General features: G+C 43.3%; 3 protein-coding genes across 4 annotated transcripts; 1 reads left to right on the top strand and 2 right to left on the bottom strand.

Moving 5' to 3' along the window:
* Positions 1 to 2141: 2141 nt before the first annotated feature.
* Positions 2142 to 5631, bottom strand: hbegfa (heparin-binding EGF-like growth factor a). 2 transcript variants are annotated; one of them, XM_084009793.1, is made up of 5 exons: positions 5346 to 5631; positions 4348 to 4587; positions 4061 to 4259; positions 3819 to 3974; positions 2142 to 3470 (listed from the first exon to the last, which is right to left on the bottom strand). In XM_084009793.1, the coding sequence occupies exons 1-5, from the start codon at positions 5386 to 5388 to the stop codon at positions 3440 to 3442; spliced, it is 669 nt and encodes a 222-aa protein (XP_083865919.1). In that variant the 5' UTR covers positions 5389 to 5631; the 3' UTR covers positions 2142 to 3439. The 2 variants fall into 2 exon arrangements, with proteins under 2 accessions (XP_083865919.1, XP_083865918.1); XM_084009792.1 differs by lacking the exon at positions 2142 to 3470 and adding an exon at positions 3599 to 3678 and having other exon boundaries at positions 5346 to 5630.
* A 1709-nt stretch (positions 5632 to 7340) lies between these two features.
* On the top strand, positions 7341 to 13660 carry rufy1 (RUN and FYVE domain containing 1). The gene is made up of 17 exons (XM_084010564.1): positions 7341 to 7681; positions 8111 to 8290; positions 8379 to 8496; positions 8604 to 8705; positions 8846 to 8969; positions 9052 to 9113; positions 9229 to 9364; positions 9550 to 9651; positions 9747 to 9863; positions 9989 to 10156; positions 10245 to 10342; positions 10428 to 10547; positions 11479 to 11608; positions 12192 to 12286; positions 12367 to 12415; positions 12509 to 12586; positions 12668 to 13660. The coding sequence occupies exons 1-17, from the start codon at positions 7351 to 7353 to the stop codon at positions 12809 to 12811; spliced, it is 2154 nt and encodes a 717-aa protein (XP_083866690.1). The 5' UTR covers positions 7341 to 7350; the 3' UTR covers positions 12812 to 13660.
* A 156-nt stretch (positions 13661 to 13816) lies between these two features.
* Positions 13817 to 19049, bottom strand: hnrnph1 (heterogeneous nuclear ribonucleoprotein H1). The gene is made up of 11 exons (XM_084010565.1): positions 18951 to 19049; positions 18178 to 18275; positions 17942 to 18097; positions 17344 to 17487; positions 16321 to 16459; positions 15416 to 15597; positions 15149 to 15264; positions 14904 to 15039; positions 14718 to 14801; positions 14459 to 14551; positions 13817 to 14313 (listed from the first exon to the last, which is right to left on the bottom strand). Exons 2-11 carry the CDS (start codon positions 18257 to 18259, stop codon positions 14216 to 14218), a joined length of 1230 nt encoding a protein of 409 aa, XP_083866691.1. The 5' UTR covers positions 18260 to 18275; positions 18951 to 19049; the 3' UTR covers positions 13817 to 14215.
* Between the last annotated feature and the right edge of the window lie 905 nt (positions 19050 to 19954).

Raw genomic sequence — 19954 nt, 5'->3', positions numbered from 1 at the left:
GAGCAATAAAAGCTTGCAGAAACATTATTTCTCTAGTTCTGTTGCATCAATTTTGATATATATATTTTTAAATATATAATATGTGGCTCAGTGGGACTTGTGGGTCTTTCTTTAAACCCGGTTTGAAACCCTGGTTCCTCCTGTTCGTTGAATTACTATTTTCGCAATCCATCCATTTATCTGGAAAAACAACTAAATCATCAAATTTGGAGATACATAGTTTTTAAAAGACAGCATCTATATGTGAAAGGGGATATGTCATGCTAATGTTCAGGTTCATACTTTGTTCCTTGGGTTTCTACTAGAAAATGCTTACATTTTCAAAAACGCATTATTTTTCTCATGGTGTCTGTTTGAATATACCTGGATTCACCTTCTGTCTAAAACGCTCCATCTTAACAGCTGGCACTTTAAGACCCCCTTCCCTAATAAAGCCTGGTCTGCTCTGATTGGCTTGTGAGAAAAACATGGAGCAGCTGAGCAAAGGTAAGTTCTCAAGCCATGGGTGACATACTCAGTATAGGCTAATGAGAAATCACAATGTTTTTTGTGGCCAGATACCCAAATGTATGTTCACAAGCATATAGACTGACATATAGGCATCATATTCTGTGTTTTTGATCGGTTTAATTCATGTGAACAACTATGCTTGCCTCAAGTTGAAAGACAAGTCATTTAAATGGAATATCGGCCATTCAGTGAGTTTATCTGCTAGAAGTGCAAACTGAGCAGCTGTTTGTTTTTTAGTTGCGCAGTGCTTAAGTCCTGAATCAGGTACCACACCCTTATGGTTCGGCTGAACATCTGTCTTTAACTACTCCCATTCCACCAGTGTGAACACTCGAGTCCGGCTGCATCGTGTTTGTTCAGTATATATAGACGGTATGGGAATCAAAGCCACGAACAACCATCCCATAGCAAACATGTAAACACTCCTGTTTTGCTGTTTGTAATGTTTTCGGTTAACCCCCTGAAGCTCACACATACCCAGAACCAAGGCACCCCACACACACACACACACACACCCTTACCCACACAGTGTTGGCGTAACAACATCCGTGTAGGAGGTGACTTCAAGGGGGTGACTAACATTTGGCTGGGTCTCAGCCTGCCTTTGAGTCCAGCTGGGTCTTTTGACTTTCCTTACCCCCATTAAAGCTGCGTGCGGCATACATGACAGCATTGTTGCATCCTGCTAGTATTTGCCGTATGCGGTCTCTCTGAACTCTGCGGCACTCCGGGGCTGGTTGAGTGTTTCAGATGTTATACCCTGATGGTGCGTCTTTGAACGCGACATCTGTTGGCTGTGTGAGTAATGGCGTGCGGGCGCTTGTGGCACGATGTGCTGTGGCTGAAACATCAGGTGTTCCCCCCTGTCCCCCCCCGGCCCGCATGCCGGACACATCTGCTCCCCGCGGTGGCGGCGAGCAAGTGGTGACCACACTTCATTATGATTGATCGGTCGATGAGTCGTGTTGTTGTCAACACATGAAACTGATGATGTCTCCTTTTACATTCGGTCCACATCACACACTCTTGCAGCTGAAGCCTTTTGAGGATCGGGAGGGGACTGCGCAGAATCGGATGAATTTGCTAGAGTGATGTAACCGGGCGCAAGTTTTGAGGAGGAAGAAATGTTTGCTGAATAAAAAGGTTGTTCCGCATCGATTTTGATCATTTGAAGGACATATTATGGTGCGGTTGTGGCTTTAACGGGTGTTTTAAACCACATTTTTGTGCTCTCTTAACATAATCATCTAAATGACAATAATTTGTTAAACAGTTAAACACAATTGGAAATAAATCATGATAATTAGATTTAAACAAAATAGACTCGGAAGGCTTTCTGACTTTGTATCTACTAAAAATATTTGTCTCGTGAGCACTGAATAATAGCACTAATGGCCAGGATGCAGGTGCTTCGGTTAAGAGCGGTTGCACACATGTCAGACAGGGGAAATACAAATATTACGTTTACTATAATTAAAGCTCCTGAATGGGCCGAAAGAACACACTGGTGTTATCATTATCCGGCTACTCCGACTCAGGAAGCGAACCGAGGGGCAAAAAATAAACTTGACCTTACTAAACAGAGCGGTTTGACCTTTTTATGAAGTAAAAACTACTAGGAGTCAACAATATACTGATAATCTTTTTCTTTTATTTTTGCTCTGGAAAAAAAAAAAAAAAATCACATAAATAAAAATCACTTCAACACTGCGGGGACAGGATTTGAAAGGGTGGAACACTTGAATTCACATTTTCTTTTTTTCTTTTTTTTTTTTGCTTGACTGACAGCTTAACATGGATCTGAAGGAGTTTCTCCTCTAAAAGGGTGATAAGACAACATGACAACACATTCATACCAAATTCTTGCTACAGTGCATTCGATAATCAAGTTGTTTTTAAAGGTTTCTTAACAATACAGTCGCTGAGTGCAGTTTTTCCTTTTGTGTTGCCATTTATCGATACAACGCATCGATCTGATCGTATGACACAGAGGCAGAAACTAAGCCTCGTGTGGCTTTAAGATCCTCAAACCTGAAGGATCAATTAGGCTGGGAGAGAAGCCCCTTCCCCATTACCACCACTGATGTGCTTTTGAGCAAGGCCCTGAGCTGCTAAGCGGCTGACAGATCCAACTACTTGCACGGGGCAGCTTCCAGCCGTGAATGTGAGTGTGAGCAGGGCTTCGCTCTGAGAATAACTTAAACAAAAAAACAAAAAAATAACGATCATGTCTATTCAACGATCAATTTATTCATCACAGTGCTATTGATCATCTAAGTGCCAAATTCAAAAGCCAGAAATTAGATATAGTTACGCATCATACCTCTTTTCATGAAATACCGAATATATCTCAAGGAGCTTCTGCATCGTTTTTGCTTTTTTTTTTCTCTGTTTCATAAATAAATATCGTCCAATAAGAAATATAAAAACAACTGTAACATCATTATTTTAAAAACGGTTGAAGGTGGTTAAAATCTCTATAAATACAGTTAGCTTAAATAAATAAATTAAAATTATAAATATACCGTTTACTGTACACAAAAGAAAAGAAAAAAAAAGAGGACTTGTGCAGGAAAATACAAAATGCTTTTGTTAAAAATCTTTTTTTCAGTCTGAATCGGCCTCTTTTCACACAGTCAAGAAGCAGCAAAGAGTCTAGACGTGTTCCTTCTTCTTCTTCTTCTTCTCCTCCTCGTTCCTCTCCGTGCTCATCACATCTCAAGTCCATCCTCTGGGCCGTTAGTATTCCAGTTTCAGGTGGGCCGACTTCTTCTGAGGCCTTCAGGAATATATGTTCACCCGCCCATTTTTTTTCATCTGAACGTCTAGCAGAGGGGTCAAAGGCGGACAACAACCTCTGTTCCCTTCTTCATGTACGATCCTTTTTCCCTCCAGGACCTCCTTTTTTTCGCAGTTCACTTCTCTTTTTCTATTTTGAGGTAGAATTTCCACATCTTTGCCTAGCGTGACAAAAGAAAAGAGACTCAATGAGTAAAAAAAAAGGCGTATTTTTACGAAGAAGAAATAATAAAAAATGAAGGTGTTTGTCAGTTTGTAGCCCTATTTCTCACTACTCACCTCTCTCTTGTGTCTCTTCAGTGGTTGGACGCTAACCCTAGTTTGACCTTCTCTTCATTCTCTACATCATACGCGCCTCGCTTGTGAAACCTGCAATCAAAAAAAGAAAAAAAGGAGCTTGTTTAGACTATTTGCTGTGTCTATCTATGAAATAAGTCTCTAGAAAAGCCCTTTTCCTGTGTGTGTGTGTGTGTGTTGTTAATGTTTGCCAACGAAGCTTTGAAACGTACCTGAGCAACAATAAAAGGCCGATGATGGTGAGGCAGACGGACGACAGCACCACCGCCACCACGGCCAGCGCCGTGGTCCGGTTGTAGCCCTCCGGCCGCTTCTCCAAGGGCAACGTGAAGAACTGACACCTCTCCCCAGAGTAACTCGGGTGGCACCTGCACACAGGAAGTGAATGGGTTAACATGTTGTTGGATCCTGATCTGGAAGACGGTGTGTGCGGGCAGGTTGCATAGACACTTACACACAGGACGGGGCGTGGACGTCCCTCAGGTACTGGCAGGTGCCGTGGATGCAGAAATCTTTATACTTCCTCATGCAAGGATTCCTCTTCTTCCCCTTGCCTTTCCCCCTCTTTCTTCCCTTTCCTCTTCTTCTCTTTCCTTCCGTGCTTTCAGTCTCCAGGATGGGTGACGGGTCTTTGGGTTTGCTTACCATGGCGACTAAAACAAAACAGAGAACATCATTTATTTACACCCTTTTAATAAAGGAAGCAGGTGGTGATAAATGTGAGAAAAATGACAAACTTACTGCGTGGCAGTTCCAGGTAGTCTCCAGACGCGTCGTCTTCGTACTCGTCTTCGTAGTAGTAATCCCCGTACTCTTCCGCCTCGCCTTCCTGACCGTACGACGCCGTGGTGGCGCTCATGCTCCTGCTCGCCTCCTCCACCCTCCTGGCTTTGGTCGTGTCCAGGTTGATGACGGCCGTGTGCCGCTGCCTGTCGCTCTCATACCTGTCGACCGCGGCACCGCTGGTCGATCTGGACACCACTGGAGGAGAAAATGGGGGAAAAAAAGGGGTTAAATTCTGCAGTCTTTAACAGAATCAGTAAACTCTTCCTCCAGGGGGACGATCAGTGGATGCAGGTTAAGGTGCCAAGGTGGGATGAACCTCTGTTGGCAAGTTGAAACATGCACAAGTTGCTCCAGGCAGGAAGCTTTTTTTTCTTCCTTTTTTGGGGGTGGGGGGGCTTTTAGTGCAATCATGCTGATCCCTGTTAGGAAACGCACAAGCTCAGATACAGAGCAGGGGCTGCTGGGTATTCACTGCCTTGCTCCAGAGCACTTCGGCAGAGTGGAAGCTGTCTTGAACTAGAAAGTTAGCCCCTCCCTCAGAGAGGGTTAGATTTGTGGGCTTTGGAAGTGAACTGTAGTGTGTGTGTAGGGGGGAAATAGAAGTTGGCATATACTCCCTGTGTCTACACACACACACACACACACACACACACACACACACACGAAATGCATGGACAGACAGTTAGCTAATGTCAGGCAAGAATACGAGTTAAAAATAAATGTATCCAGTTACATAAAGCATGCTCTAAAATAGAGGGATGACCACAGGAGCTCCCGAATAGCCTGGCATCGTGAAAAAATAAACGCGTCGCCTTAAAGGTTACGAGGTTTACGAGAAGACGCGCTGGAAGCGGCGCGGCCACGCTGGAGACGTTTACGCTGAAAGCCGAGAGAGGAGGCGGACAGGTAGACACACACACAACACAAGCGAACATAAGATATGTTTCACTCACCCAAGGTGTGAACCAGCAGAAGCACAACACTGAAAATCCTCATGTTGTTTCTCCCAAAGAGGAAAAATCCCAGTGATTTTTTTTTTATTCTTTTTTTTTTAAGGTGGAAAAATAAGATGGTCTACAAAGTTGTATTCCTCCCACTTGTATAAATATTCCGTCCTTTTTTTTTTTTGTTCTTTCTGTGCGTGAAATAATTCCGCCTGTTTTGCGAGCAGTTGGCGTCGCTTCAGAGGAGTGGTGCGTTCAAGGGTGTTCCAGTTTGCGAGGAGCGGAGCGAAGGAGCGTCCCGACAGAGGCACCGCGGTATTTATGGCCCTCCTTCGCGTCACCACGCCTACAGAGGCTGCTCTCTGCACTGCAGGGAAGATACACACACATGTGGAGCCCATACTGTACAAAGTGTGTTAGAAAGATAGAAGGACGTCCATTAATGGTGTATTATAGGCTGGACGCAGTAGTGTATCTAGGGTCACTTTAAATAAAATTAAAGAAAAGTACTCCCCGAATACATTTGGAAACTAGTTGTATGGCTATTTTAGCAATGATGTAATGAACCTGTTGACACCAGGATTTTCTTAAAGCTTTCATCAACCTGAAGTTGTTAAAACATTAATTTCTCATTTCAGTGTGTGTTACTCTGATTTATCTTGAAAATAATTCAGTATTTCATGTTTGGCAATATAAAACATCACAGTGCTTTCGGATGGATGGATGGATGGATGGATGGATGGATAGATAGATAGATAGATAGATAGATAGATAGATAGATAGATAGATAGATAGATAGATAGATAGATAGATAGATAGATAGATAGATAGATAGATATGGTCTTGAAAGGTTTACTATTACTACAATGTAACAATAACAATAATAATGATATTATTATTATTACAATGACTTAATCTTTACCCATTCATTCACAATTGCTGTCTACACTATGGCTCTTCTTCAGTGTTGTTGAGTCCAGTGATTTAGGGATATAGAAACTCACACAGCAATCTCGCTCTCACACAAACGTGATGTAAAACAATTAGGGTGATGTTGTAAACTGGCAGACACACCTGATAACACAGTCTAAACTGGGCTGGTGGATTTCTTTATGCCTAGAAATGATAAAAAAGCACCTTGTAACAGGAGCCACAGGCGAGGAACGCACAGATTGTCTGCGCCACCCCGTGGTTGATTTAAGAACTACATCACATCTGAGAGGACTACAGAAGAACTTCACTGGGACTTGTTTGGACTTGTTGAAGAACTGGCCCGAAGTCACTAATCCCGTTTGCTCATATATTGAATGAAATGTTCAGGAAGTTCGGAGATTCCTTCAAGTCTTTAAAAAAGTCTTCATAAATTTTACTTTCAACTGAGAAATGTTGATGGTTTCTTAGTTAAATGACGATATGTTATTATAGGAATAATGTAATGGATGAAAAATGTGTCACTATAGTCAAAAAGTCGGTAAAACTTTCACTTTTGAGCCAGGACGTCTTTATCCACCATAACCTCATACGCATTAAAACTTAAGTAACAAGAATGTGATTGAGTTGAAAGTTAAGATATACATTTGTTTTCATATCGGCGACCAGTGCATCATGGAGAAATACATCCACAGTGAGAAAATTATCACGCAAGAAGAGGTTGCAGGCGTGACTCTTATCACCCATTTTCCAACCAGAAATCCCGGCTGTTGGTCATTGGGAAGCACAACCAAACATCACACCTGCAGTTTTCCTACTGCAACATGTCAAAATGTCTCCTGAAGGCCTTCTGTGCTGGCTTTAGAGTGGGTCATGGCCTCAAGATTAGATAAAAATGCAGGACTTTTTAATGCCTGCCCAGTGCGCCACCGCTCCAGGGCAGTAGGTGGCGGTAATGCGCTTTGCAACCTAACTTCGTAACCGCTAATCATTTCAAAGAAGAAGAATAAAGTTCTCACAGCGCGCGTGATTGCTCTGCTGTGGTCACGTGGTTTAGTCGGTGGGGCGAGGGGAGGGGGCAAACATGGCGGACGAGGCAGGGGAGGTAAACACAGCTGTGGAGGATGGCGAGGCTGGGAAACAGCGAGACGAACCCGAAGTTTCGGCCGCCGCGCCCGACGGCGAGTCCGTCGAAGACGACGGGCGGGACCGGACAGAGAAGCCGGCTCCGGCGGCCACAGAGAGCAGCTGGTCGGCGCCTATCCTGTCTCTGGCTCGGAAGGCCACGGAGACGATTACTAGCGGAGTGAGCTACGCTGCTGGTCCGAGAAATCCCTCACAGGGATCCGCTGCGAGCTCCACGTCGGGGAGGGAGTCCGAAAGTGAGCTCAACGACACTTCAAAACGGCTTCCGGGTAGGCGCACTCCTCGGTTTGACATACTTAAGTTATACGACGTTACAAAGTTCATCTCTCTCTCCCTCGACTTCCTCTTGGAAACGAATTGTCAGCTGTCAAGACACATGACTTGAGGAGCAAAGCATCGATTTTCATGGTTTCGGTGACTGTGCAGAAGATCGCGCTGCTGACTCCGGCTGTTTTCCATTTTACATGTTGTGTTTATTCTGCATGTCATGGATACGAACTCTCCTCCAAGCGCCTGCGTCTGTGACCGATGCAATTGCAATGCTTCTCTTTTTGTTTTGCTCTGTCATTGACTTGCAATAACAGACTTGACTCAACAATTGTGCAACAACTGCTGTGTTTTCATATTTATATTCTTCACATTTTTTTATATTTGTTTTTTTTCTACTTGCAATGACAATATCTATCTATTCTTTACAGTTGTGCCCCCCAAAGACCCCATGGCAATAGAAAGATCCAACCTCCTCAGCATGATGAAGCTGAGCATCAAAGTGTTAATCCAGTCCTCCTTGAGTCTGGGCCGGACGCTGGACTCGGAGTACCCTCCTCTGCAGCAGTTCTTCGTCGTCCTGGAGCACTGCCTCAAACATGGGCTGAGAGGTGGGAGACATGCTGACCTTTTCAACACTATGACATTTTAGGAGCGCCGTAGCAATCAGGAAATTACCTTCTACACCATGTTTTTCAGCCAAGAAATCCTTCATTGGCCAGACCAAGTCTATATGGGGCCCTCTGGAGCTGGTGGAGAAGTTGTGTCCAGAGTCTGTTAACATTGCCACAAGTGCCAGAGACCTGCCCGGCATTAAGTATGCTATTGCAAAAAACATTTTCCAACATACCTACAATATAAGATATGCTTAACACCCATTTGATTAATGGCTGCTTTATTTTTTTCAATATTTTCTCCTTTCAGGACCGGCTTGGGGAGAGGTAGGGCGTGGCTGCATTTAGCCCTCATGCAGAAGACTGTAGCTGACTATATGAAAGCCTTGCTGGATCGCAAAGATCTCCTGAGGTTAGTAACCATGATAAGATGTGTGGGCTTAATGTAGCCCGTATTTCATACAAGAACTATAAAATGTTCACGTGTACTTCATGCGAGTTAATTTCCCACAATTTCAATTCATTATTTTTCTTTCCAATGTCGTCTCCTAGTGAGTTTTATGACTCTGGAGCATTGATGATGGAGGAGGAGGGAGCAGTGATGGGGGGACTGCTGGTGGGCCTCAATGTAATCGACGCTAACCTCTGCATCAAAGGGGAGGATCTTGATTCTCAGGTGAGTGGCGACAGGTTTTGTCAGCTGTTGCACCTACAAATAATTTAGGATACACAGTGATCCGTTTTTCTTTCCCATGTAGGTGGGAGTCATTGACTTTTCCCTTTATCTGAAAGACCCTGTCAACAGCGAGACTCCAAAAGAGTGAGTTCATGCTTTTCAGATGAATTGAGCATCTCACCTGCCTCTTGTCATGCTTTAAACTACCTATTGTTCTTATACTAGTCTGAACTAAATTGCTTTGTTCTTTCTCTTTCAGTGATGCTAAGATGACAGCCATATTAGATCAGAAGCACTACATTGAGGAGTTAAATCGGCACCTAAGTGGCACGGTCACTGACCTTCAGGCCAAGATGGACTCTATAGAGAAGACCAACAGCAAGCTTGTGGAGGAGGTCAGTCAGTGTGTGAACTGCTCTGTGATTGTGCTTGTACTTGGTGGGTGTGACACATTCTTTTTGGATCGCGCCAATTATCGATCTAAAAGGAAGCCATTCCTCTCTAATGTGTCCTCTTTCATCATGGCATCTTTTGTATTCGCCTCGCTTCACCTCACTGACGAGCGTTTGATGTTCCTCAGCTGACGGCGGCGACGGACAGAATCAACTCTCTACGGGAAGAACAGGAGCAGCTAAGAAAGGAGAATGACACCATCTTGCAGTCCAGCCAGAAAAAGGAAGAGGTCAGAAAGCAAGTTACTGTAACTAGACCACTCCTGATCTTAAAAATAAATGAATAAAAAACACCTAAATTGTATGCTGCATTGTGTTTTTCCAGGCAGCCCTTCAGGACAGCCAGGTGGAGCTGGAGACGTACAAACAGACTCGACAGGGCCTGGATGATATGTACAGTGTGGTCTGGAAGCAGTATAAAGAGGAAAAGCGCATTCGCCAGGTCAGGTATCAACCGGCTCAACACTGATTGTCACGCATGTCAGACAGAAGCCAGCGGCGTGAGTGTTGATGAGACTGTAGAACTGATTTTGACTCATGCCTTTCTGTGTGTTTGCAATGCTTCAGGAGCTGGAGCGTGAGTTGGAGCTCCAGGTGGGCCTGAAGCAGGAGATGGAGGTGGCCATGAAGCTGCTGGAGAAGGACACGCATGAGAAACAGGACACGCTGGCAGCCTTGCGGCTCCAGCTCGACCAGGTCAAGACTCTTAACGTGCAAATGTTCCACAAAGCCCAGGTAGATACGCATGAACGCACCTTTTGATTTTCTCTTGCACAGCCACTCAGACAGAACGCACATTAACACAACTCATGTGGCTTTTAAGGATTCAAAACAAGAGGCAGAAAAAAAGCAGGCGGAGGCCGCGCAGCTTGAGCAGAAGATGGATGAAATGGAGAAAGCCATGATGGAATTAGAGCAGAGGTATGTAATGTGCGTGTTACTCTTTTTTGAAATGACATTCCTTTTAAATGAGTAATTCTTCTTCATGTTTGTTTGTGTCTCACAGACTCCAGAACTCGGAGCAACAGCGCAAACAAAGCGACCAGTCCGACAAAGACATGAAGGTTGAGCTGGAAGGAAAAGTGGATGCTCTGCAGAAACAGCTGACTGGCCTGGATACACAAAGGTTAAGACACACACAGTTGGGAAAATAACATGAATAAAGCACAAGTTCACAAACTATAAAAACAGAATGCATTATACAGAAGGAGAATTCAGGAAGTATGTTTGACTGATGTGCAGTTCATTCATAAAAGTATCCGAGCGTGCGCTTCATTTAAAGATCAGCTCCAAGAGTGACTTTATGTACTTCCTGTATCCTCTTAACTGGAGAGGAATTTGTCCTTCTGTGGTCATTTCCTGTCACGGTGCACTAGACGTGCTTGTGGCTCCTTCACATCTTGAGTTCCAACAATAAAAGTGTAACAAAGATCAAATATGATCAAAAAAACTATATGTATAATTATAAATCTGAATTATAGCCCAGGACCAATTCATTGTAAGTATCTGTATGTGGAAGCTGTTAGCTTTTAACTTACATCAATCTTACACACATTAAAACAAACTGGCATAACACTTTTTTTTACTTGCATATATCAAATATATAAAAAAAACGTTTGTACGGTGTAACTTGTCCCCATCTCTGAATTTTATATTCCAACAGTTCATATTTATTTCAACATGTAGTCCTGCACACACACACACACAGGCTCATCCTACCAGCTGGGGTCCTGGCAGATCCCACACATACTTTTTTATCAGATCTCACAGGTGCTTTATTCTGTCATTCCAATTTCCCATGACTTTGCCAATCAATCTGCTCCTAATTACTTCATATCATTCCTTTATATTTTTAATAATTAATTAATTAATAATGTTGTAATGAGTCCAGTCTTTACAGTCTTTCCAAAAAATGTTTTTTCCCCTTCAGGTAACATAATTACGTAAGCAATTTTGCAAAGATTTTGTAAGGAAAGAACCATCATGGGGTCCGCAGTAGTATTATGTAGTAGTAGCGGTATGTTGGCTCTAAGAACATGTTCCGTCTCTGTTTACAGGCTGGGTTTGGAGAACGAGCTGCGCACTGAGAGGGAACAGAGACAGAGCCTGCAGAAAGCTCTCCAGCGGGAACAGGACAACAGCATCGAGCTCCGCACACAGCTGCAACAACTCCAGGGCCTGCACGTGGTCAGTGTTTCTCACTCACACACACACACACACACACACACACACACACACACACACACACACACACACACACACACACACACACACACACACACACACACACACACAGGGTTCAGGTCAGTCAGCTCTGGAAATGATGAAAAACGGTGGTAACTAAGGAGTTTATACGTAGTATCTACATTCCCCATGCAGACGTCTTGATAATGACGGGTCAGTCAATCTGATTTTCATGAATGAATTGAGAACAGTCTGTATAACTTCCAGACACAGGCACAAAATAACCACTTCACAAAAGGGGCTTCTCATAGAAATGATTAAAAGCCTTTCTCAGAGCTGTCAGCACAATGTTAATCCATGTTAATTCCATCTAAAACCTATTCCAGGATTATTTTTGATAAGATGCTGTTTGTTCAGAGTCGTTCCTGTTTTAATGTTTGCATAATATTGCAAATAATATCAATATTTGCCTCAGCAAAACATCGCTAATCCGATTGAGGTTTTCTCAAAAGTGGTTTGAGCAAATGGTAATTCTGCACAGTGTCGTGATGTCATGGTGCTCGTCTCCTGTGAATGAATATTGCAGGAGCTGCAGGATTTGAAGCATGAGAAGCAGCAGCTGCAGCAGAGATGTGGGCAGCAGGAACAGGCTCTACAGGAGATGGGGCTGCATCTCAGCCAGTCAGTACTTCTCATTTTATCAGCTTTTTATTTTGTCGTTTAAAAAGTGTCTCATGTCAAGTGTGTCATCTTTGTCAAAGGTCTAAACTTAAGATGGAGGACTTCAAGGAAGTCAACAAAGCTCTGAAGGTAATATGACATGGTGAACATGAACAAATGATGCTATGAAATATGAACAGAATCCTTACAAATAACGTGTTGTGCGTTCATTGCTCCCATCAGGGCCACGCCTGGCTGAAAGACGACGAGGCCACTCAATGCAAGCAATGCGTGAAGGAGTTCTCCATCGCACGCAGGAAGGTTAGCGAAATAAACTCTACAGCAATCTGTATGTTCATCTTGCACGGCATTGTTAATGAGGAGTCCATGTTTGTTTCACAGCACCACTGTAGGAACTGCGGCGACATCTACTGCAACAGCTGCTCCAGTAACGAGCTGGCCTTACCCTCCTACCCTCGGCCCGTGCGGGTGTGCGACGTGTGCCACGCCCTCCTGCTGCAGAGAAGCTCCTCCACAGGTTCCTGACAAAACACCCACAAGCTTAAATGTTCCCACGAAAGCGTTCGAACTCATCCACTATGATGTTTAACTACTTGTAAAATGTCATCAAATCTGAGGAGAATGTGATTTGGTGTTCCGCTTCCACTGTTGCCTGAAATTCAGGAACATTAGTTCAGCTGTATTAAATAAGGGGGCGTGCCCTTTAACACTGATGGGGATGTAGTTTATGAAGACTGTTGAGTTGAGTTTGCATAGAGGTTGAAATAGTTTAGCATATTTATGTTATTAATGTTTCTTTGGGCCAGGAATGACATCAGTTTGACAATTTGATACTTGATCAACGGATCCTTTTAAAGCTTGTGTAGTTTTTTCTAATTTCTAATTCAAACAGTGAATGTAGATTTATGTTAATTAACTCCCATCAAGGAGAATGTTGGTTTCTGATGAACCAGCGTTCTACACTTTGTCATGCATCTACTCTAAAACTATTTTACCGCTTTGGCCCCACTGCTGAAGAAATGCAAAATTGTTGTGTAAATTACTGAATGTTAACAAATCTAACTATTTTAGAATGTATTGTTACAAATGGGGGGGGGGGGGGGTCATGTCAACTGCTACTAAGCCATTTTCTTAATTTGGGGAATGATGACCAAAAGTTTTATATCGATATTTGATAAATGAATAAAGCCTCCTTTTTTTGCAATGCTTATTTCAATTAGATATTCCAGACTAGTTTATTCACTTTTTGCACGGGAAATACAAATAGCATTTGAAGCAGTAGAAACCTTCATGTCGGCGGATTTTAAATTCACATGCCTTGACATAGCCCTCATCCAGAACAAAAACCCACCCCAACCGTCAGTCACACCGTAAGAAAACATAACATGCTCTGAACACGTGAAGTCTCAAATTCAGGTGAATTTTACACATTTTAACTGGAAATTAAAAAAAGAAAAAAAAAAAAAAAAAGGTCTAAACACTATGCAGAAGGTGAAACAAGGTCTAAAGAAGATACCAGACACTTTCTGATTATTTTTTTTTTTGTTCATGCACTCGCATGTTGAAACAAGTATTGACGCCACCAGCACATGAAGAGTGGACCTCGGGGGAACAGATTCTGGAGAACAATAACACAAATACGGCACACTTCTTGGTAATGAAAATTCAAAGCACGGTTTCTGTAAATGTGTCAAATGTGTTAGGAATGGGGAAGACAAACAACGCTTCTCTCCGACGCCGGATGATCTCACTTCTCTCCGAAGATCATCCACTTAAAAAAAATACAAACCCTACCCCCCCTCCCTCAATATTTTGGAAACAACCTCACCTGACCCTACTCTATGTTTACTCAGTGAGACTTTGCATTTCCAGTCCTTCCAGCAAAATGCTGAGTTTAAAAAAAACATCAAATTAAGAAAAAAGAAAAATCTACATTCCCCATCCCCCACCCAGTCCGTTCATCGATCCTCTGCTTCCTCCTCCTCCACCGCCGCCATAGTAACTGCTTCCCATTCCGCCCTGGTTACCTAACAAGAGAGAGAGAATAAACACTATAGGACCGTGGAGTTCATACACAGAAACAAAGTTTTGTTCACTGTGGTGCATATTGATACTTTAGTGCATTAAATATGAATGTACAAGAAACCTATTATAACAAGATATGACACTCACTGTAGTCACCGTAGCCGCCCATGTTGCCCTGGCTGCTGTACCCACCCGAATACCCTGAGCTCAGCTGGCCACCGCTGTAAGATGACTGGTTCCCTGTAGAGAGGACAGATCAATGGTTCAGGAGGACGTCACACAATCCTTATTATTCCACAGATGTATAAGATATGAAGATAGCCAAAGATCAAGGCCACAAGAAATGTGTCCAAGCATTTATCCAAACACAGATGCCACTAGTCTCCCAGCGTCCACTGAAACTCACCCATGCCACCCATCATTTGGCTACTGTAGGCTCCGTTACTGCCACCTGCTGTTGAATTCAAGAACAGCTCCACATAGCGGTGCTCTAATGGGGGGGGGGGGAAAGAGCGAGCGAAATCATGACCGTCATTATAAAAACGTCTTTATGCAAGGGAGGAAGTGGAAGAGATCGCTATTTCAAACTCACGCATGTTGGCTTTGTCTTTGGACATGGCGGCCACAGCATCCTCGTGTGTTGCAAACTCTACATCTGCCTCGCCGGTTACCCTGCCGTCTGGGCCGATCTCAATGTGGACCCGCACTGGATTCAACGGCGAGAAGAACTGAGACAAACAAATAGATTAATTAACACATTTGTTAGACACAATAGTGCTCAGCATTTCGGTAAGTTGGCCGCTAAGCAGATATTTTGCCGTCGTTCCTCTGACTTACATTGTAGATGTCTGTCTCTGTGGCTCTGTATGGCAGGCCCCTCATGTGGACACAGTGGCCTGTCGTGCTCTGGAAGGAGGAGCCGCCGCCATCGCTGTACCGTCCATCCGACACACCTGAATATTCATAAATCGAGATTAGCATATGGACTTGCATTCAAAATCATAGTAATTCCATTGCGCCATGTTAGCATGATGGGGTGCGTAACTATCAAAAAAAAATTGCACAATGTCACTCCATCTGATTTCCAGTCATTCAGTCACCCACCTCCTCCATAGCCGCCGCCGCGACGCATCCTCTCATAGGATCCCCCTCGGCCCATCATGTTGTAGCCACGACCACCAGAGGGCCGGTCGTAGGGGCCGGGTCTCTGCATGCCCATGGGCTTCCGCTGGGGTTCGTAATGGGTCCGCACCTCAGCGCGGCTACTCTTGAAGATCTCAATGTACCTGAGAGCATAGAGATACCACAGTGAGGGCATGGAGAAGAGACCAGCCCCGGCATGGCTGCATTTTCTCAATACTGATGAAACTGAGCTATGCAGATGCTGTCATGGTGGAGTCCACAGTAGTAATATCTTTTGAGTGCTTAATGCTAGTTGTAAAGAAAGTAGATTAAAAGGAACTTCTTAATAACTAAGCTGTCCAAATTGATAAAAAGCCTTATTAATTGTTTACACTATTCTCCTAGTTACCTGGAAAGTGAGTTAAATATCTGATGCAATCATCCTGTTTCCTTGCCATGACAGCCATTTTCCTGGTTTAGAGGGACAGAGAGGGCTCCAGCCTCACTCTAAGCATTACCTGTGACAGTGGGCTCCAGATCCACGTGTACAGCGGCCCTCTGATTTTACCACCAGGGAGACTCCTTACCATTAAATCAACCTGGACTGACGTTTAGTGCTGAGACACCATTTGTTCTCAAAATTAAGCATGTACTCTTAATTAGCGGTTCTTGTCGTACTTGTGAATGGTGCCCAAGCACTAATCTTCCCATTGAACATTGTGAGTGTGTGGCGTATTGGAATCCAACATAGCAATGTGTGTATTACTTACAAATATGCTTTAATTAGCCAAGATTCGTGTAGTGTCCGTTTTTCATTTAGTTCAGATGTTTAGGGTGCACACCATAAGAAAAGCAACTTATCCAGCCAACCAACCAACCATCCCCACCTGTGCCCTATTCTTTCCTTGTGTTTCTTTAGAGCCTTTTCAGCTATATCCTGTGAAGCAAACTGCACGAAGGCCTCCCCCGTACTCCTCCCCTGGATGTCCACCGGCAATGTTATCCCATTTGGCACGATTTCCAACCCTTCAACCCAAGGACAGATAACCCCAGCAGGGGACATATTAAATCACATGCCCAATCACAGAGAGAACTTTCTCTAAAGAGAGAGAGAGAGATAGAAAACTTATGGAAAACTCTACACATCATCACACATACCAGTTCAGTTTTTAACCAGTGACTGGCCATTTAAACGACCTATATTTACTGTATTTCGGGGATAAAATAGAAATGAGAGGATAGAGGAAGAGAATGGAAAGGGGCACTGTGTGGGACGTCGGGCTAGTATTGGTGCGTTGATGAAAGAGTAAGAGATCCTGGGGGGTGACATGAGTTAAAATTACCGTTTGCTCAGTAGGAACTAATCGAAGACATACAGTGTATAGAAGAAAGATGCATTTAAAAAGGTGTGAGTAAATGGGGGGGAAAAGAAAATTATATCAGGGTAAGAGACTGTCTAATCAGTGATGAGTGAGACCCATTCCATCATTAGTAAATTACCAGTAGTCAGACAAGTTAAACATTTAAGTACGCCACAACCAAAGAAAGGGGGACAAAAAGTGATTAAAATGTACTTATGATGGATATGATGGGCAAAGATGGGAGAGGGTGTTTGCATCGCAGTCTGCCCTTGATCTAAACATCAATAATTCCTCCATTTAAATGTCTAACTAGCTTATTTGTCTCACTGAAAACATGAAATTTACTATTTTATTATGAAAAAAATACACTAAGTTATAATCATTCTCCAGTTGCATATGGACCCCCTTGTTAAATTAGACGCAAGAATTGGTACGTGTCCATAGGAGAAAGGAAACAAGAAAAGGAAGATGAAAAAACAAACTAAAAAAACCCCAACTTGACACCAACATTACATTGAGGAAGTTTTACAGTGAACCACTTTTTCATACCTGAGAAAAACTGTACAATCTCCTCCTTGCTGCAGCCAAAGGGAAGGCCTCGGAGCCGGACGAGCCCATCTCCTGCCGTTTCTGGACAGTTTGGACCAGTGTGCTTCATGACCCAGTCCATTTCGACATTGTTGGATTTAAAAACTGCATCAAAAAAGGGACATAACCATCAGCCATCACAACAGGAAGTTCACAAATTAGTCACTCTGTAATGGAGTTCCCACTCAGATTTGCTAATAACTCAACTATAACATCATCTCTTGTTTTCTTCTTAGGAATTATGACAAAATGACAGAAATAGATTATAAAATCTACCACAGTTTCCAGCCAGCAGTGACTTGCATTCACATTCAAAGGAAAATGAGACGTACATTTAGAGTTTCGGCCACTTAGTTGCAAACGACATGTGCTACCATGTGATGTGGCTTGAGGGTGTGCTCACAGCATTTCCACCAACTATCATTTTGACTGTTACATAACTTAACCCTTTCAGGGGGCAATTGTATCTGATTTTGGTGGAGCTCTGATAGACAGACTAGTATTTCATTTGCAGCTTCAGGAGAAGGAAAACAATTTTAGTGTAAGCAGTTGTACACACCCTCTACATATCTGTGACCCATGGTTTCTCTGTCCTTCTTCACAGCAATCTTCAGGTCTTCCTCCGTCTCCATCTCGACAAACGCCTCGCCGCTGGGACGCCCCTCTCTTGTGTAGGTGAAGTGGATGCCACTTCCGTTGGTGATGATTTTGCACTCTGCGTAGGAAATGTATATATTATTAAAACATTTCTTCAATCGTATTTAAAAAGTGTAAATAGAAAAGAGAAACACCTACCTGAGAAAAACCTCTGTACTTCATCCACCGAGCAGGACCAAGGGAGACCCCTGATGCGTACTACATATCCCTCATCAGCCATGACTTTTCAAAAATACCTGTAGGAGAGCACATAATGCATTAAAATCATAGACACTTCCGGTTTCAAGTCGCTTTTTCAGTGAGTCGCGTGTAAGTAACGCTAAATGTTAGTTGGCAGCGCCCTCTTGCGGTCGTTTGCGAATGCTAACCGGTTACTACATTGAAAATCTCGATCAAATGGGTTTCCGCTGATACCAGAAACGTTGTATGAAAACATAAATAGCAAGCAATTGTCAGAATTGCCTAATTTCCCAGCGCTCTTCCGATTAAAAGAAAAAGGGCAACCACTTCATAAAAAGCGCGAACACGGAATAACGGTATTAACGTTAGCGCCACAACAACGTGTAGCAAAGTTAATTTAATTGGAAAGAAAACATTTCTGGCGTTCGTGTAAGAGTTCGCAGAAGTTAAATTACGAGTATGTGTAAAGGATCTCATTGATTTTCGACCGGGTGCGTGGCTCTGAGCACGCTCACTACCGCACCCAGACACAAGAACAAAAGCGGCCCCCTCACCCGACGCCATGTTATTCGGCGTTCACAGTTAGCTAGCTCTCGCGTTAGCACTCGCTAACTATCAGTATTATGAAAGAATCCGACATTCAAACCGATATGTTATGCTATCAAAGTATGCAACGTGAGCACTACATTTGAGTAAAACCAATCAAACAATCTTTGCATTCATCAAATTACCTGATACAAACGTAGATACCACACGCCGGAGTATGTATGACCAGACCTGCGTGATGCAGCTGAAACCTTGCTGTGGGTTGCCAGAGCTCCGGAACGTCCCCCTTTTCAGAGACCGCAAAACGACGCACTTAACTAATCATCGCCTCTGTTCCAAACTGCAACACAATTACGTTACTCAACAGGATCGAACATTTCTAACACAATTGTTACCCATATTGTTATCTTGTTGTGTTGTGAATGGCATCAAATTCAAATAACCTAGAGCTTGCTAATTATGCTGTAATGTGTTAAAAACGTATTGTTAAAATTGACCGAAAGTGTGGGCCTTAACATAAACCTGGCAACCCATGCGTCCACGCCCAAAAATGATGACGTTGCCACCCAAGGCCCTGGCTGGCCGAGTGCGTCTCCTGGCCAGGCCTTCAAATCCAAGTTAACCTGTTAACAGTGGTTAATAACTTGTAATGCTGTACGGCTTCTTTTAAGGTAGAACGTGTCTACGTGTACGTCACGTTTCACAACAAGGCCGAACAGGGATCATGCTCATCTCAACTAAAGAATCACGAACAGTAACCTAGTTAGCATAAGCATTATTAGCCTTGGCTGTTGGTTTTGGTGGCAAATGTGACTAAACGACCATCTCTTTCAAATTTGGAGGGGAACAAGCAGCACTCACTTTCTAAAGAGGGGTTTTTTGTGTGTTGTGTGGTGGCAGCCCCGAAAGTAAGCCACATAAACTGTAGGTCACTTGATGAGAAAATAAGTTTTCTCTTCCTCTAGCCACTTCAGGAGTGCGCCCTTTAGCAAGGCACTTTACTTCCTCCTGCTTGAGAGAGGCTGTTTAGTGGCCAATGGCAGGACAGTATATTAATTGTTTCTTCCAGGAATTAATTTGTGTAGGCCCATCCCAGAGGAAGAATGTCAGAAATTCAAAATTATATCAATCCAAGTCATGTAATTAAGTATAATTTTGAAGCACTGGTACTTAACTTGACTTTTTTATT

This window comes from Eutrigla gurnardus, assembly GCF_963514095.1.
Source record: "Eutrigla gurnardus genome assembly, chromosome: 5".
NCBI classification, from domain to species: Eukaryota; Metazoa; Chordata; class Actinopteri; order Perciformes; family Triglidae; genus Eutrigla; species Eutrigla gurnardus.
This window is presented reverse-complemented; position numbering and strand designations above follow the sequence as displayed.

Excerpts from the sequence above, each read along its gene's own strand:
- hnrnph1 (XM_084010565.1), bottom strand. The coding sequence starts at position 18,259 with ATGGCTGATGAGGGATATGTAGTACGCATCAGGGGTCTCCCTTGGTCC. Across the intron at positions 15,040-15,148 it reads CAGAGACAGACATCTACAAT|TTCTTCTCGCCGTTGAATCC; the intron begins GTAAGTCAGAGG and ends TGTTTGTCTCAG. Across the intron at positions 14,552-14,717 it reads CCAAATGATGGGTGGCATGG|GGAACCAGTCATCTTACAGC; the intron begins GTGAGTTTCAGT and ends TCCTCTCTACAG.
- hbegfa (XM_084009792.1), bottom strand. The coding sequence starts at position 5,388 with ATGAGGATTTTCAGTGTTGTGCTTCTGCTGGTTCACACCTTGG. Across the intron at positions 3,975-4,060 it reads GTCCACGCCCCGTCCTGTGT|GTGCCACCCGAGTTACTCTG; the intron begins GTAAGTGTCTAT and ends TCCTGTGTGCAG. Across the intron at positions 3,679-3,818 it reads GGCCTTTTATTGTTGCTCAG|GTTTCACAAGCGAGGCGCGT; the intron begins GTACGTTTCAAA and ends TTTTGATTGCAG.
- rufy1 (XM_084010564.1), top strand. The coding sequence starts at position 7,351 with ATGGCGGACGAGGCAGGGGAGGTAAACACAGCTGTGGAGGATGGCGAG. Across the intron at positions 8,706-8,845 it reads GATCGCAAAGATCTCCTGAG|TGAGTTTTATGACTCTGGAG; the intron begins GTTAGTAACCAT and ends GTCGTCTCCTAG. Across the intron at positions 8,970-9,051 it reads GGGAGGATCTTGATTCTCAG|GTGGGAGTCATTGACTTTTC; the intron begins GTGAGTGGCGAC and ends TTTCCCATGTAG.